Here is a 15,271-nt window from a genome sequence, read left to right as displayed (position 1 = left end):
AGAAAAAGACAGAGAGAGAGGAAAAAAGAGACAAGAGCACACAGACAAGAAAAGAGAGAGAGACAGAGACAAAGACAGAAAGAGCAGCTCACTCCTGACAGTGAGGGGATCCCTAACCTACAGCTCTGATCAGCATATAGTTGAATGTATTGAATTTCTCCTGGGTGAACATGGCTGTGTTCCTCACAGCCTGAGGCCCAGCTCCAACAAGCTCTGGGTCCTGTTCGATTAGCACGGGCCGCACGTGTGCAGGCAGACGCAGCAGGGCTTCCCAACGGCCCCACGGGAGCCCAGAACACACACACACACACACACACACACACACACACACACACACATACACACATACACACATACACACACACACACACACACCTCATCAGCATGCGGCAGACATACTCATTCCCCGCCGCATGCTTACGTACACACCGGCCGATCGGCTCGGCGTCTGCTAATGGATCCTGTCATTAGTTTGGCTGTGTAATTAGGAGGAGTGTGGGGTTGAATAGGCAGCTTGTTTACCTGAGCCTCCGCGGAGGGTAAATAGCAGAGGGGTGGGGGCAGGGGGCAGCGTGAACACAGCAAAAGAGCAAACACAATGACAGCGGGTCTTTTATCCCCTTAGAATGACTCCAGAGAAATGCGTTTCGCATTCAAAATGTAAAGAGAAAGACTCGTGGGCTAAATCAAACAGAGGAATGCTTTATTCTACTCGTTCACTCAAAGAATGGGGGAATTTGTTTTAGATAAACACGAACAGCCTGTATTATTTAACATTCCAACAAAATGTTCACATACGGTCGCACGGATGTGTTCAGCGATCTTATCCGCCAAACTTTGGCGATAAAGACAGACACGACAAAGGCAAAAGCAGGAACAAATCTGTTTGTCTGATCTGCGCTGTCACCATGGCAACCGGTGCATATGGTGCACTTGGTCACATGACTCCTGTCAGGTGGCTGTGCCGGGAGCAGTCTTAAAGGACACAGTCTTACGTAACAAACAATCAACAATTCGTCCCTCTCTTCTGATGGAGACAAGGCCATAAAGACAGACACCGGCAAATGGAAAGCAGAACAAACAGAAAGAGAGACCGAGTGGGCATCAGACGCAGCCATGGCCAGCTGTGCCTGAAAGACCATAATACACACACATACACACACATACACAGCAGGACTGTCATCCCATCTGTCAGGTTATCACACACAAACCAGCCAGGATTGCATCCATATCCTCCAGAGGTACTACAGCAGCCTTTTAATCAGGCCTGTAGGGCTGTATAGCCTAAAGGCACATTAGCCTCCACTCAGGCCTAAAGGGGTCCAGGACAAAAAGTGTATTAGCATTCGATTCAGGTCTTTAAGGCTATATTGCCTAAAGGCTAATTAATGCCTCCCAGGCAAACAGGTTTCAATTATCATGTAGTATCAAGTTTTTTTTTGCTGACATGTTTCCAGCTGATTACACACAACACAAGCGACACCACTGAGTGAAAACTACCTAGCAATGCAAGATCAATGCGAACAGCAGCGTACCTATGTTCCTAGGATTCTATGTCACTAGAGCCCTACGTTACAAGAGTCCTATGTTAAGAGAGTCATATTTTCCCAGTGTCCTATGCTATGAGAGTTCTCTGTTGTAGGAGTTCTATGTTCCCAGGGTACTACGTTACAAGAGTCTTATGCTATGAGAGTCCTATGTTACCAAAGACCTATGTTACAATGGTTCAATGTTATGAGAGTTCTGTGTTAGGACAGTCCTATGTTTCCAGTCCACAGCGTCCTATACTATGAGATTTCTTTGTTACAAGACTCTTGTGTTAAAGGAGTCCTATGTTACGAGAGTAATATTTTCCCCAGTGTCCTATGTTACGAGAGATCTGTGTTACAAGAGTCCTAGTCTCAAGGTACTATGTCCTATGCCATGAGAGGCCTATGTTACCAGAGACCTATGTTACAGTAGTCCTATGTTACAAAAGTTCTGTGTTATAAGAGTCCTATGTTTCCAGGGTCATAATAGTCGTATTTTCCCAAGGTTTCTGGTATGAGAGTCATATTCTCCCAGTGTCCTATGTTACGAGAGACCCATGTTACGAGAGGTCTGTATTACAAGACTCCTGTGTTACAAGAGTCATATGTTATGAGAGATCTGTGTTACAAGAGTTCTGTGTTGTAAGAGTCCTATGTTCCCAGGGTACTATGTTATGAGAGTACTATGCCATGAGAGCCCCATGTTACCAGAGACCTATGTTACAATAGTCCAATGTTACGATGGTTCCGTGTTTGCGAGAGTCTTATTTTTCCAGTATTTTCAGGGTCCTATGTTATAAGAGTCCTATGTTTTCGCAGGGTCCTACACTATGAGACTCAAGAGTCATATTTTCCCAAGGTTCTATGTCATGAGAGTCCTAGTTACAAGAGTGCTATATTCCCAGTGTCTTATGTTACAAGAGTTCTATGTTCTTAGGGTTCTATGTTCCATCAGCTCTTTATAAAACACATCATACCCCAGTATGCTACATTGATTGATTGGTCTTGATTATGATCCTGGGGTCACCAAAGAGTAAAGTAACAAACTTAACATAGCATTAGGGATTCCTGAAAAGGGAAAATGTTGGACGAGGGCATATTAAATTATAACTGTAGATGTTGTAATTGAGGATGTGCTTAAAGATTCCAATGTTAACAGAAATGTCAGTTTTGGTGATGTCTTGCAATGTTCTTAACATTGTGAAGTTCAAATAAAATAATATTTTTTAGTAATACTGTCTATCACACAATAGATTCTTATTCACTGAAGATGACTATTTAACATCAGGATATGTATGTTTGTGAATATACCAGAGATACGACGTTTCTCAATTTCATGTTGAGGAAGCCTAATTGAGGCAACATGGAACTGAAACAAGGGGCTACGGGAGCATAGAATTTCCTTCCCCTTCCTTCATTTAAGAAACATAGGGCCCTGGGAATAAAGGGAAGAGAGGTAAGGAGAAGTCATCACACACGGCTGAGACTAAAAACAAAAAACAGAGCATAAAGGAACAGCCTAGCCAGAACGCTAACATAGCTAATAGGAAGTGAAAATGGTAACCTCAATTAGTATGATATCATTTGCATCAGACTAACTAGGGGATACTAGCTTTCTCATCCAATTAGCAATGTTAGCATTCACATTTGATTTCTGTCAGGCTTTTCCTTTAAGGTTGTCAGTAAGCCAGATCAGGTTTGCCCCTCAGGCTGCCCACAGGGTGGATGAGACCAGCTGCGTCTGGGTCACTGCCTGGCAGGAGCTGGGCAGTGCTGTCTCTGAACAGAGAAGAAGCTCTCAGCAAAGCTGCAGGCCCTGTGCAGCAGAGCTACAGCGCTGAAGGCAGTTAAAGTGAAGGCAGTGGAAGGACGTCTCTTTTTCTGGCTGTGCGCATCTAATGACACCTGCATTATCCTGACACGTCACATCTGCAAGGATTAACCTTGTGACTCACTCACGTGAACGTGGCCAAGGTATTAGCCTCCGAGTTACATACACTGGCCCCCCGGTTCACTAATCCTGATAAACAGAGACAGAGTCAATTGCTCAAAATGTGGAGCACAGTTCCACAGCACTCAGAGCGTAAAGTGCTGCCGGAGAGGCAATGCCTCGCAAATTTCTGCTGTTACAGCATCTACGCAAGAGCTTCTTGACAAAACGCAAAGAAATAGTAAATGTTAGATGCAAACAAAATCTCCACAATCCAGCAGATGCTGTTCTGCAGCAGCAGCACTGTATGCATCGTATATCGTCTTTCAGGCCTTTTACTGTATATACTTGCAATGTGTGACTGCAAACGTGTATTTGTGAGGTCCTGCTAATTCGTTTCCTCACTTTCAGTAAAGTACAAAAGCTCCCCCTAAACATGACTGAGTAAGTGAGCATGTGAGCCAAGTTCATGAGGTGGTTTGCATGTAAAAAAAAAAAAAAAAAATCTAATTGCATGAATCCAATCGATGCAACATTCAGCTGATTGAGGCTTCCGAGATTTATCAGCATCTGTGAACTCTCATCGATAAAGCTTTGTTAAAGTCGTTTTAAATGTTATATAAGAAAACTACATTCAAGAATGTGATACTGTTTTCAACCACCACCAAACAACCTGTTGGACACTAAGGGGCGTTAATATCTTGCTTTGTGAATACAGGGCCTTGCTTGGCCATCACACGAAGATATGGAAGCCATACATCCCATCTAGACAGCAGCTGTTGAGGTAAGTAGGCTAAGAATTTTATTATAATCTCACTAATAAACAGTAAGATCCTGTTGAAATTTTGGACATATAAAATTATATCAGCTGATATTAATGTTTGGGATTAGAGATGCACCGATACCAGTTTTTTCAGAGTACGAGTACATATTTTTTAGTACTTGCCGATACTAGTCCTATACTGCACTGAGTTGTTGGTGTAAATGAGTATAATGTACCTTAAAAAATAAATCATGAAAATCTAATGATTTTAAATGAAGTGCATTAGATAGCTATAGTTACTCTGGATGGAGAAGCACAGCAACAGCAGGAATCACATCCGAGGCTAATGCATCCAACTTTGAGTTTTATATCTTGTTGGAAGAATTTTGTTTGGCTGGTTGAGCTGTGGCTGAACGTCCTCTAAAGACAGACATACCCTGTGTGATTTTAGAGATCTTGCTCTTTGGTGACTCACGCTGTATGTTTCAGCGTGTGCAGACAAAGCCAAAGATTTATACAGAAAACGCAGCCTCTACAGACAGCACAGCTCTGTCTGCGGACAGTTTGAAAAATAAAGCTGTTTCATTCAAAATAACATGCTGCGCACTGAGTACAGAGCAAACTGGCTGACACTGTGCACTGAAGCTAAAAGCCAGGCGGTGATGTACACGGTAGGACAACACGGCTTCTCCACAGCCTATTCTACAAAAAAAAAAATCACAGTATTAAAGTTTATACCTCGTTACTGTATTCAGTCAAGCAGAGTAAACAGATGCAGATGGACTTTGGAAGCAAACCTCGACTTTTTTTCCCTCCATTTACTTGACCTGTACATCTTCACCCGTACTGGGGAAGCGGTTGTGATCGTGTTTGTGTGTTTAAAATGGGCTAAAATCATGCAGTGTATTCCTGATTGAAGGTGAATGTTTGAAATGACCGACAGCTTTCGGTCCGACTGTCATGGAGTCAGAACACTTCACTGTGTGAGCAGAGCCTCTTTCACTGTGTGTGTTTATTAGCACGGCAGCTACGCTCAGCTTACGTCACAGCTGGTAGCGGAATACTGGTATCAGCGCATTTTATGAGTACGAGTAAATGAGCACGTTATTGGACCGATACCCAATATCTGTATCAGTACTGATGCATCCCTAGTTTAGGATGCACCAAAATTTCAGCCACCAGAAAATTTTGGCCAAAAACTGTCAAAAGTTGCATTTAGAGTAAAAATACATATACAGAAGAAAGCTGAAAAATTTGGCCAAAATAAGCAAAAGAGGAAATTGGTCAAGCAGTAGGAAGAATCAAAATCTGACAATTAACAAATAATCAAAACACTGCTTGTGTCCTTCGCTCTCCTGTGCTGGTAAACACTAATGTGTTCAAACAGTTTGAGCAGCAGCAGATCAACAGTGAAAGATTCAAACACAGTCCACTATTCTACAACTCTTCAATGAAAATCACATAAATGATGCCGAGTATCTCAACATCTTTTGGCAATAAACCTTTTTATGTCTGGTTTTGCATCAGTTTGTGGATGTTTCTTTTCTAAATGGCAAACACCAACAGCGCTCCCTGCTGGAGGAACTTCAGATTGCTAGAAGGGAGCTCCAAAGCCACATACTTGTGCTTTATTAAAAAACAAGGTTTTTTCCATTTATAGCGGCATCAAAAGCATCAATAAAAATACAAATTATATATAACGGTTTTAGTTTATGGCTGAGTGTATTCTGAATTTTGGTTTCCATATTTTCAATTCAGTGCATCACTGATTATCAGTTATCAGAAGTTTTAAAACCCTAAAATCAGTATTGGTGACACATTTTTATTTCAAGCTGGTCCTATAAATAAACCCCATGATAATTATGCTATCAGCAGGTCCAGGCTTACCGTGACTCTGAAGGGTGTGGAGGCTGCCGATTCAATGGTGGGGGGAGGTTTGTCCATGGTGCTGCCGGGCATGCTGCGCCTGCGGCCCACACGCTCGGTGGGCGACTCTGGGAGGAAAAATAAAAGAAAAACAGAAACATAATGTTACCTATAGTACATAGAGTGACACAACAAAACACTGTCCCATCAAGCAAGGCAGATGTTGAGCTTCTCTGGAGGAGTTTCAGTCGGTTTCCTATGATGGAATAAATAATCAATCTTAATGTTTAAGAGACTTTTCAGTTTGGTCGCTAGTTAATCAGCTGGGTCTCTCCTCTGTATAATCCCATTGCCTCTATGCTGCTAATCCTTCTTCTAAACCTGTGCTGTAGGAATCCTGGCTGGTGTGGCCCACAGAAGGATAGGTTCCTCTTTGGAGACTTGGTTCTTCTCAATGTTTCTTCCATTATTTTCAATTTTGTAAATGAGGTTTGTGATTGTGAAGAACGTTAACAAACCTTAAAATAGTATAAACGTTCAAAACCAATTGAAATGGCCACATCCAACCGTCTTCTTTTCACTGAGGTCCATTTCTAATGTTTGTTGGGGGGGGGGGTTATACAACGAGAACAATAATTCATAATAATTCCTTTTAATATAACATTTTCTTTATCCCTTAGAATTAAACAGGCTGTTTTTGTTACTGCGCCTTTACAACTTTATGACTTTTTTCTGATTGGCTGTGCTGTATTGTGTCTCACTCTGAAAGCAAGCTGAAACACTGCTTATAACCTCAGCGTGAATGGATGGAACTAACCTGCTGTAGGCTGAACAGATGGAAATATATGTGCTGGTTTCTGTGACATCACAAAACAATTAATTCAATAAAGGTTTTGTAGTTGAGTTTCCATATATGGACTGTACAGACTGTGGATTGAATGATGTGATTTAAAACAACGTTTAAATGCTACATTAAACTCCCTTATATGAAAAAAGCAAGAAAAATGTGATTTTCCATGATAGGGGCTCTGAAAATGGTTTTCCTGGAATCATCCAAGTCAAGAACCATTTGAAACACTTCATTTTAAAGAACCTAATCTCTTCAACACCTTATGAGTGCACTTGTGTACGAGTGTAAGAGTGTAACTCTCCAAAACCTGTCAATAAACAAAAGCTCATGAACACAGCTCTACACTGTCAATCATCATCACAGCACAGTGAAAAAGCTCTAATTGGGCTGCTCTGTTGTGTCAGTCCCACATGTGGCCGTCCTGCATGGCAGGCTGTGTCCGACTGCTCGCTCGCTTATTCCTCACACGTGCCTGATCTCCGGCTGCCCGGCAGGCAGAGGGAAAGAGGGAATGAGTGCTTGTGCAGAAAAACAAATGAGAAAGCGTGTGCAGCCATCCCGAAAGACAAGATCTATGAAATTCATCTTTTCGCCACTGTCTGCAGCTTTTCAAACTCGCCTCCAAAGTTACGGCTCGCTCTGCCCCGCTGACTCTCTTGCCGGGGGAGATAAGACACAAAATCAGAAACCCAAGTTTGCCAGCTCTCGCTCTCTACTTTTCTCGCTGGGAGGGTTATTTGAATAACAACAAGGCTCCGGAACGGAGGAAGTCAAGCAAATCAAAGGAGGAATGTGGAAGAGGACACTATCCGTATTCCACTCATTTGATCCTCGTTGGTTAGTCTGGTACTTTGGTAAAAGTGTTCTGACTCAAACTTTTAAAAGGTGTCCTGTGATGACTAAGTAATCAATCCTCACAGTCATGAACAGACTTATTTAACAGTGGAGCTGCCTTTCTTGTGTTGTCACAAAACCTGGTATCTCCAAAACGTTAACTTTAAAGGAAGAGGTTGTTTACTTGAATGTAAGTAACTGTGGATCGTATCTATCAGCATTTTTCTATTGGCCCATATGTCATGATGATTTTTCAAAATTATAATAAGGGGAACAAACTGGTTTTGATGCGACTGACATGTTTAGATTTGGCTTTCCTTTACTGGTAGTTACATTGTTCTGCTACTTTTCAGTTATTTTACTTTGATAAATAATACATTTGTTTACCGGTTTGACTCTTTGGCACTTTTTCAACTGTTTTTGTAGCAGCATTGTTAGCGCAGCAGCTATAGGTTTAGATATCGGGGCTGCTAGTCTTCTGTGAAGTTTTCCGTCTTTACTACGGACTTCTGTAGAGCCTTAACACTCTGTATGAACCAGATGTTAAAAATTTTTTTTTTACCAGATGGTCCAGTGGTCCAGGCTGTGTCTGACTGCTCGCTCACTCATTCCTCACACATGTGATGAACTGTGATGAATGAGTGGTAGGTGGAAGCATGAGCTAAGTCAGTGTATTAAAAAGAGTATTTTCAAAAATCCAGGTCATTAATTTTGGGCAAGGGCAGCTCTTCAGCAGGGGTCCAATATCAAATAGCCAGCTTGTTTCTAGGTACTATACAGGTCACCCAAAAACAGGTGACAAAAAAAAACTCAGATAACGTGTGCAAGGCTAAGAAATTTTGCAAAGACAGCAACACAAGGACACACACACATATACACACACAAAGAAACCTAACTGCAGACAACTGAAAGCAACGCAAATAAATAAGACACTGGTGCAAATAATGACTGGGAGGAGCCAGGGCAGGTTCATAATGGGCCAGAGTCAGAAAAGGGTGGAGCCAGAGGGAGGGTTTTGTAACAGGAACTTTAGTACTATTCATGTAAGTTTAGCTGCATCTGGCTAAGGCAAAAATCTATGCAGCTATGAGAAAGATAAATAGTTTTTGTACTAAAATCGGTATTTGGCGATACTGAAATCTGGGTTTGGCAAAGGCTGGGAGAATGTTACCTGTCTGACTGAACTGTGCCAACTGTAAAGTTTGGTGGAGGAGGGATAATGATATAGGGTTGTTTTTCAGGGCTTGGCCTAGAACCCTTAGTTCCAGTGAAGGGAAATCTTAATGCTTCAGCAGATCACAAATAACTGGCAGTCTGATGTACTACATACTGTGTACAAGCCTCAAGCTAGAAATGTTGGATATACTGGTCTTCTCGGACACAACACAAACACACACACACACACACACACACAATCTAAGCCACTTATCCTTATGGGTCACAGGGGTTGTTGGAGCCTATCCCAGTGCCCAGTGATCACTGGGCAGAAAGCAGGAAACAATCTGGACAGGCCATCAGTCCATCACAGGGCAGACACAGAGACACACACATTTACAAACACATACAAATCACACACTTAGGGGCAGTTTAGCATCTCCAATTCACATGACCACATGTCTTTGGACTGTGGGAGGAAACCAACACAGACCTTGGAGAACATGCAAACTCCACACAGAAAGAACCTTGGTTGCCTGGCCGGGGAATCAAACCCAGGCCCTTCTTGCTGTGAGGCGTCAGTGCTACCCACTGCACAACGTAAAATCTAAAGACTTAAACCAGTAATTTTCCACATGCACTTAATCTTCGCTGGTCCTGATATCCACCACTGGGCTGAGGTGTCAGACTTACGAAGGCAGGGAACCTATTAAAAACTGCACCTTTTTCTTTTATTTCATTTTGAGTTAATTTTAAATTTACACTTTCAACACCACACAGCCTCCTCTACCTGCACTGAACAGTGTCAGCTTGTGTTTGTTTTCATTCATAGCATTAAGAGCAATTACCCTTAAAGGACTCCACTGTAAATCTGAGCTGTAAGTTAAATGTGAATGAGCAAAACTAGACAGGGTCTGCCAGCATAGCAAAGTTCAGCCACCTTGATTTAAGCTGCGATGCATTACAGAATGACTTCTGCGCTTGACTGATGGAGCCCTGAATCCAGCAATTAAAAACTGGATTAAAGTGTGAGCAACGCAGCCAGCTTGTTTTATAGAAAAGTGCAGCCAGTCAGTGTGTTTTCTGCTCGTGTGTGTCTCAGTTTTCCCACAGTTCTCCCTCTCAGTAGATGAACAGATTGGAATGCATGGGAGGGAGATGCCAAACAACAACTCTTGTTTATCGTCTTAATTAGCCCGGCTGGTATCATAACATCTTAATCCATATGCTCAGTGTGGTGTCATGACCAGACTGGCGCCCCGTGGGCCTGAATGCAATCAAATGATAACAAACGCTCGCGCGTACACAAAAATGACATTACATAACAAGTAAATAACACTCGCAAACATTTCGCTGATAACGCGCAAGGAGCCGCAAACATGACGTGCTATAAATAACACCCAAGCGCAAGTGCCTTTAATTAAATTCCAGAGTACAGAAAGCGCAGAAATAAAGGCGGATGAAAGGCCTTTCCAGCACACAGGCAGGCGCCATGTTGTGGATTTCCAGCAGAACTGCACAGTCCTGCAGATGTCTGCTGCAAGCCCTGCTAGTTCCATTTGATAAGTGTGACACCATTATCAACCTGCACGGCCGTAATTGGTTCCACCATTCTTTTGTCATTAAGCTCCTTGGTCGGTACGGATAAAATTCCGTGCGAAAGCGAATCATTAAATGGCAATTAGGAGTCTTCTAAGGCCGCCACGCACTTGTGCGCTCCCTCACATGATGAGTAGAAACAACAAGCTTTGATGTCATGAGGCTGAGCTAAAGATATGCATGTTAGAGACCTAGATATCTGATGATGTCATACGCACAGTGATGAGAAGCCACTTGCCTGCCTTACTGATACTCTCTCTCTGAGCTGTAAAATGAGGTCGTATAACAAGTATGCTGAAGTATACTTTCCATTTTAACAATTTCCAAAATATTTTACATTGAATATTTGTATATTTGAATCTTTTTCATGGCCGTAACCAGCTATAAGGACAGCGAGGTCCGGACCTTGGTAGTTTCAGAAGGATTTTTTTTTCACTCTTCTCTATTCATGAGATTAAATGTAGAAACAGCGCCGTTATGATACTACAGTAGTCTACTCAGGGACGCAGCCACAGTGTCACAGACCAGAATATTTATAATACGTTATTTTTTACTATATGAAATTTCATTTGTTTTCTATGAGCACTGTCACTGCATTATGGCCAATCAAAATCTGCCAAGCTCCACCTTGCTTTCCTCAACCCTCCAATAACTGCTTATCAACCGCGGCTGTCCGGAATTGCTTCAGTAATCAGCCCCTGTCATGTTCGCAACCAGCGTCGGGACTCTGAGGTCCTCAGAAGTTTCGGAAGCAACCTAACTACCCAATGACCAGTCAGTGGCTCGGCCATAGATCTAACTGCCCACTCTGTTCATCTCTGTACGAGATGCTACGCTGCCCAAAGAACCAGAGTAACATTAACTTTGACTTCTTGAGATGCTCAAGTATGGCGCACGTATGCCATAGGCTAACATATAACACTGCTATAATAAAAACGTAGCTAGCTAAGAGTTTATGAGTACAATTAACACATACATACATACATCATCTAAACCGCTTATCCTTCTGGGTCGTGGTGGGGTGCTGGAGCCTATCCCAGCTGTCACTGGGCAGAAGGCAGGATATACCCTGGACAGGTCGCCAGTCCATTGCAGGGCAGACAGACAGACATACACATATTTTGGACTGTGGGAGGAAACCGGAGTACCCGGAGGAAACCCACGCAGACACGGGGAGAACAGGCAAACTCCACACAGAAATGACCCTGGTCGCCCGGCCAGGAATTGAACCCAGGCCATTCTCGCTGTGAGGCAACAGCGCTACCCACTGCGCCACCGTGCTGCCCACAATTAACACATTAAGATTGTAAAATGCAAACCCTATTTGTCATTTTTAGTTTGGACTTTTCGTAATGTTGCTGGCTAAATCAGCATGCTGTAGTCAGTTTACAGGCTCTGTAGTTGGCTATATTAGTGATTAGATGAGAAATTCATGTTGTATTGTGTTACCTACTCAACATACTACAGCCAGCATGAGAAAGTTCACTGTTAACTAGCATACTGATGGTATAGTAGCATCTATCTAACATTACTAAGAAATCATACATGCCTTGATGATTAATGATTAGGTACGTCTCTCTGTAGAGCCTGGGCTTTTGTTGACTTTGTCTCATTTTGAACATTAACATTTAGCACTTGGAAATGTCAAATTACCATGTGGTACAATATCTTTCAATCATAAATAGGTTAGCAGCTAGCTTATGCTAGCAAGTCAAGGTTAGCTATAACATAACATACCCAGTTACCTTAAGTCCTTGGCTGGATCCTCTAGTAGATCCTCTAGTACATCACCCCATTTTCCAGTGTGAACACATCATTTGCACTAAAAGTGACAAAGGGCCAGTCCCCTCAGCTGAAGCACTAGGGTCTTTTGACACCGGCCTGCAACTGAGGCTTGAACTGTTGACCGCTTGGCTGCTGTTTGCCCACCTCAAACATGCTGAGAGGACAGGAAAAGTTGAATCTATGTGTTAAAATGGAGTCCAAGTATGTGCTCTTTTATAGCGTACTTGTGTTCACTGGTTCGCTGTAATGACTTGTAGTAAAGACTCTTGCTAATTCTAGCTAAGAGGCCTACCCATGTGTGCACTTTAACGGTGTGACCCAAATTAAACCTGCTGCTGTTTGTTTGCCTCAGAGGTTACTGTGGTGAGGAGAGGGAGGTCAAAAGGAGATAAATGTAACACAACTCCCATTGCATCATTTCTTAAACATTCTCACTTCTTCACTAGTGGGCTTGTTGCTGTGGGGTCTCCAGTTGCATTAGATACTCTAAATATAAGAGGGCATGGTGTTGTCTGCACAGACTGAATTGCAAATATACACTGTACTGTGCAAAAGTCAGAGATCACCCTTTACCCCTGGTTTGTCCGTTCTGGGCTACTGTAGCAATGGCCTCTGGTGGCCTCCGTGGGGAGGAGGGCCCTGCTTCCTATGTAGACATCAAGGGCTTATTAGAGTTTTCTAAGCTAATGAAAATTCATAGTTACAGGTGATTATATACTAATGAAAACACTATTCTGTATAAAATATATTCCATTTCTGCTAATAGATCCCCCAAAACCTTACACACTGCACCTTTAAGCACTTTGAAAACTCCTGTTTTTTTCACTTTTTTTCTTTGTCCCTTCCTTATGCAGGTGAATTACCTTACAGCTATTCACATCAGAAATATCTCCTGAAAAATGAATAAGATAATGTTCATTTTGATTGGAAATTAAATAAAGGAAGGATGGTCTCTGACTTTTTGTTTGTAAGGCTGAAGAATCATATAATGATGACTTTGTTATAAACAGCTGCAGTGTGACAATTCGAGGTATGACAAGTGAAACACACTTTGACTGACTAGAAAACATAAGTAATTACTTGATAGCTGGAAACGACCTCTGTCTTACTCCAGTGTCTATCTCTTTCTTATTTCCAGATAGAGATGAACCTATTTTCCTCCCAGATCGTTCCTCACAGTGACTCCAGTCTCAACTGGCAAGAACAGATGACCAATAGTAACGTACACACGAGTTAATCAATCCAGGCCCAGATTTTAGGCAGCCTAGCGAGCCATCCATCAGATAGCAGCAGCACAAATGCTCGGTGGTAGCACCCCATTAATCTCCCCTGATCAAGACACATGGCCCTGGCGTGTAGGAGAAGTGCGCGGTGGAACACGCCGCCGAGGCCAGCACCATTCAGGGAAATTGCAGGAACGTCCCACAGCCTCATTTAGCCATGAAGCACAGCCATAACTCACGCCCGGCTCATTCTCTCTTCATCTAAATGCACAAGACCTCTTTCAGGTCAAGCCCAAGTTGCCCTGACTGCTGTGGACAATTAAGGCTCAGTTTCCTCAAAGCTCTTCCATCAGCTCAGAGAGGCCGGCCCCTCATTTTCCTCATGTATTGTAGCACTTAGAACAACACTGCTAAGAATTAGCTTGAAGTATGTGCTAAGATATCTAAAAGCAATGACACAAGCAGCCAGACTGAATCTAGGCTAGCCATGATGAGACATGACTAAAATGTTAAATTAGTAATAATTTAATAATCCACATGACAATATTACAGAGCCCTTATCATGGAAAACTGAATGTTCCTTGCTTTTTTGAAATAAAAGTTAAACATAGTAAGTAAACACAATTTTTCAAAGCCTCCCATTCATTCCCCACTCCATGAAGTTCATATGTGGAAACAAAAACATCCCATTTGGAATTCAGTGCTTTTGTGAAAAACAATGAATTTACGCATATCCACCTACTTAGCCTACAGCAGGTTGGTCTACTAGGTCTTGCACGGTTGTTAGGAGCATTCAAACTGAAGTTATAAGGAGTGTTTCCACCTGGACTGCTTTAAGAATGAAATATATTACAGTGCAGCCAATCACAACAGAGCTGATTTACATATATCAGTCTTAAAGGCACAGTAACAGAAACAGCTTTCTTTAAGAAATAGGTCAAAATATGGTCACGTAAAAACGAATGATGACTGTTTTTGCTACATAAAACCCCAAAAACATTACAAGTGGACCAAACGAAGCCTCGTATTTCAGAAATGGTCATTTTATAAGAGAAGAACAAACTAAATTATGAGGTTTTAATGGTTTTGAATTTTATGTTAGTATTAAAGAGGCATTTCGGCTAAAGCGAGGACTTAATACGCTATTTGTCATATGCTATTTGTAATGTTCTGTAGTGCAGCACTGTATCCCTCAGCCTCATCAGGTTGACAGAAATCCCAAATTTTTGTGCTTTTTCTGTCCTCATGCATTACAAGAATGAGTCACACAACTACTGAGAATCCTCTCATGGTGATAAAGAAATCCTGGGGTAGAAGCTAACATATACAGTGATGATAGTCCTTCTACCAGTACCATTAGCTACACACTTCAACAGATGGATCGTTAAGGGTTCTGTAGTAAACAAAATGGTTCTATATAGAACCACAAACACTCAAAGAACCCTCTGCATGATTAATGGATTCTTTGCATCATAGGAGGGTTCTTCAGATTGATGGAGAATGTGCTATACATGGTTCTATACAGAACCTTTTTGAAATGGGTTCTATATAGCACCAAAAAGAGTTCTATTATTACAAGCTTGACATCATAACAATCCAAGAACCCCTTTTGGTTCTATATAAAACCCTTTCAAGAAGATGCCATACTAAACACATTCTCCATCAATCTGAAGAGCCCTTTTATGATGAAAAGAGCCCTTTAATGATGCAAAGGGTTCTTTGAGTGTTCACGGTTCT

The 15,271-nt window shown here is 42.0% G+C and overlaps 1 protein-coding gene across 1 annotated transcript in view; it reads right to left on the bottom strand.

Annotated features, from left to right (window-relative positions):
* Positions 1-15,271, bottom strand: part of dab2ipa (DAB2 interacting protein a) — a 121,092-nt gene that overhangs the window by 100,948 nt on the left and 4,873 nt on the right. Inside the window, exon 2 of the mRNA XM_036579389.1 lies at positions 6,110-6,216. Within this exon, the coding sequence (XP_036435282.1) occupies positions 6,110-6,216 (107 nt within the window). The remainder of the gene's footprint in view (positions 1-6,109; positions 6,217-15,271) is intronic.

Source organism: Colossoma macropomum, unplaced genomic scaffold (genome assembly GCF_904425465.1).
Source record: "Colossoma macropomum unplaced genomic scaffold, Colossoma_macropomum, whole genome shotgun sequence".
In the NCBI taxonomy this organism is placed as follows: Eukaryota; Metazoa; Chordata; class Actinopteri; order Characiformes; family Serrasalmidae; genus Colossoma; species Colossoma macropomum.
Note: the sequence above shows the minus strand (reverse complement) of the source record. Positions and strands in the feature narration are given on the sequence as shown.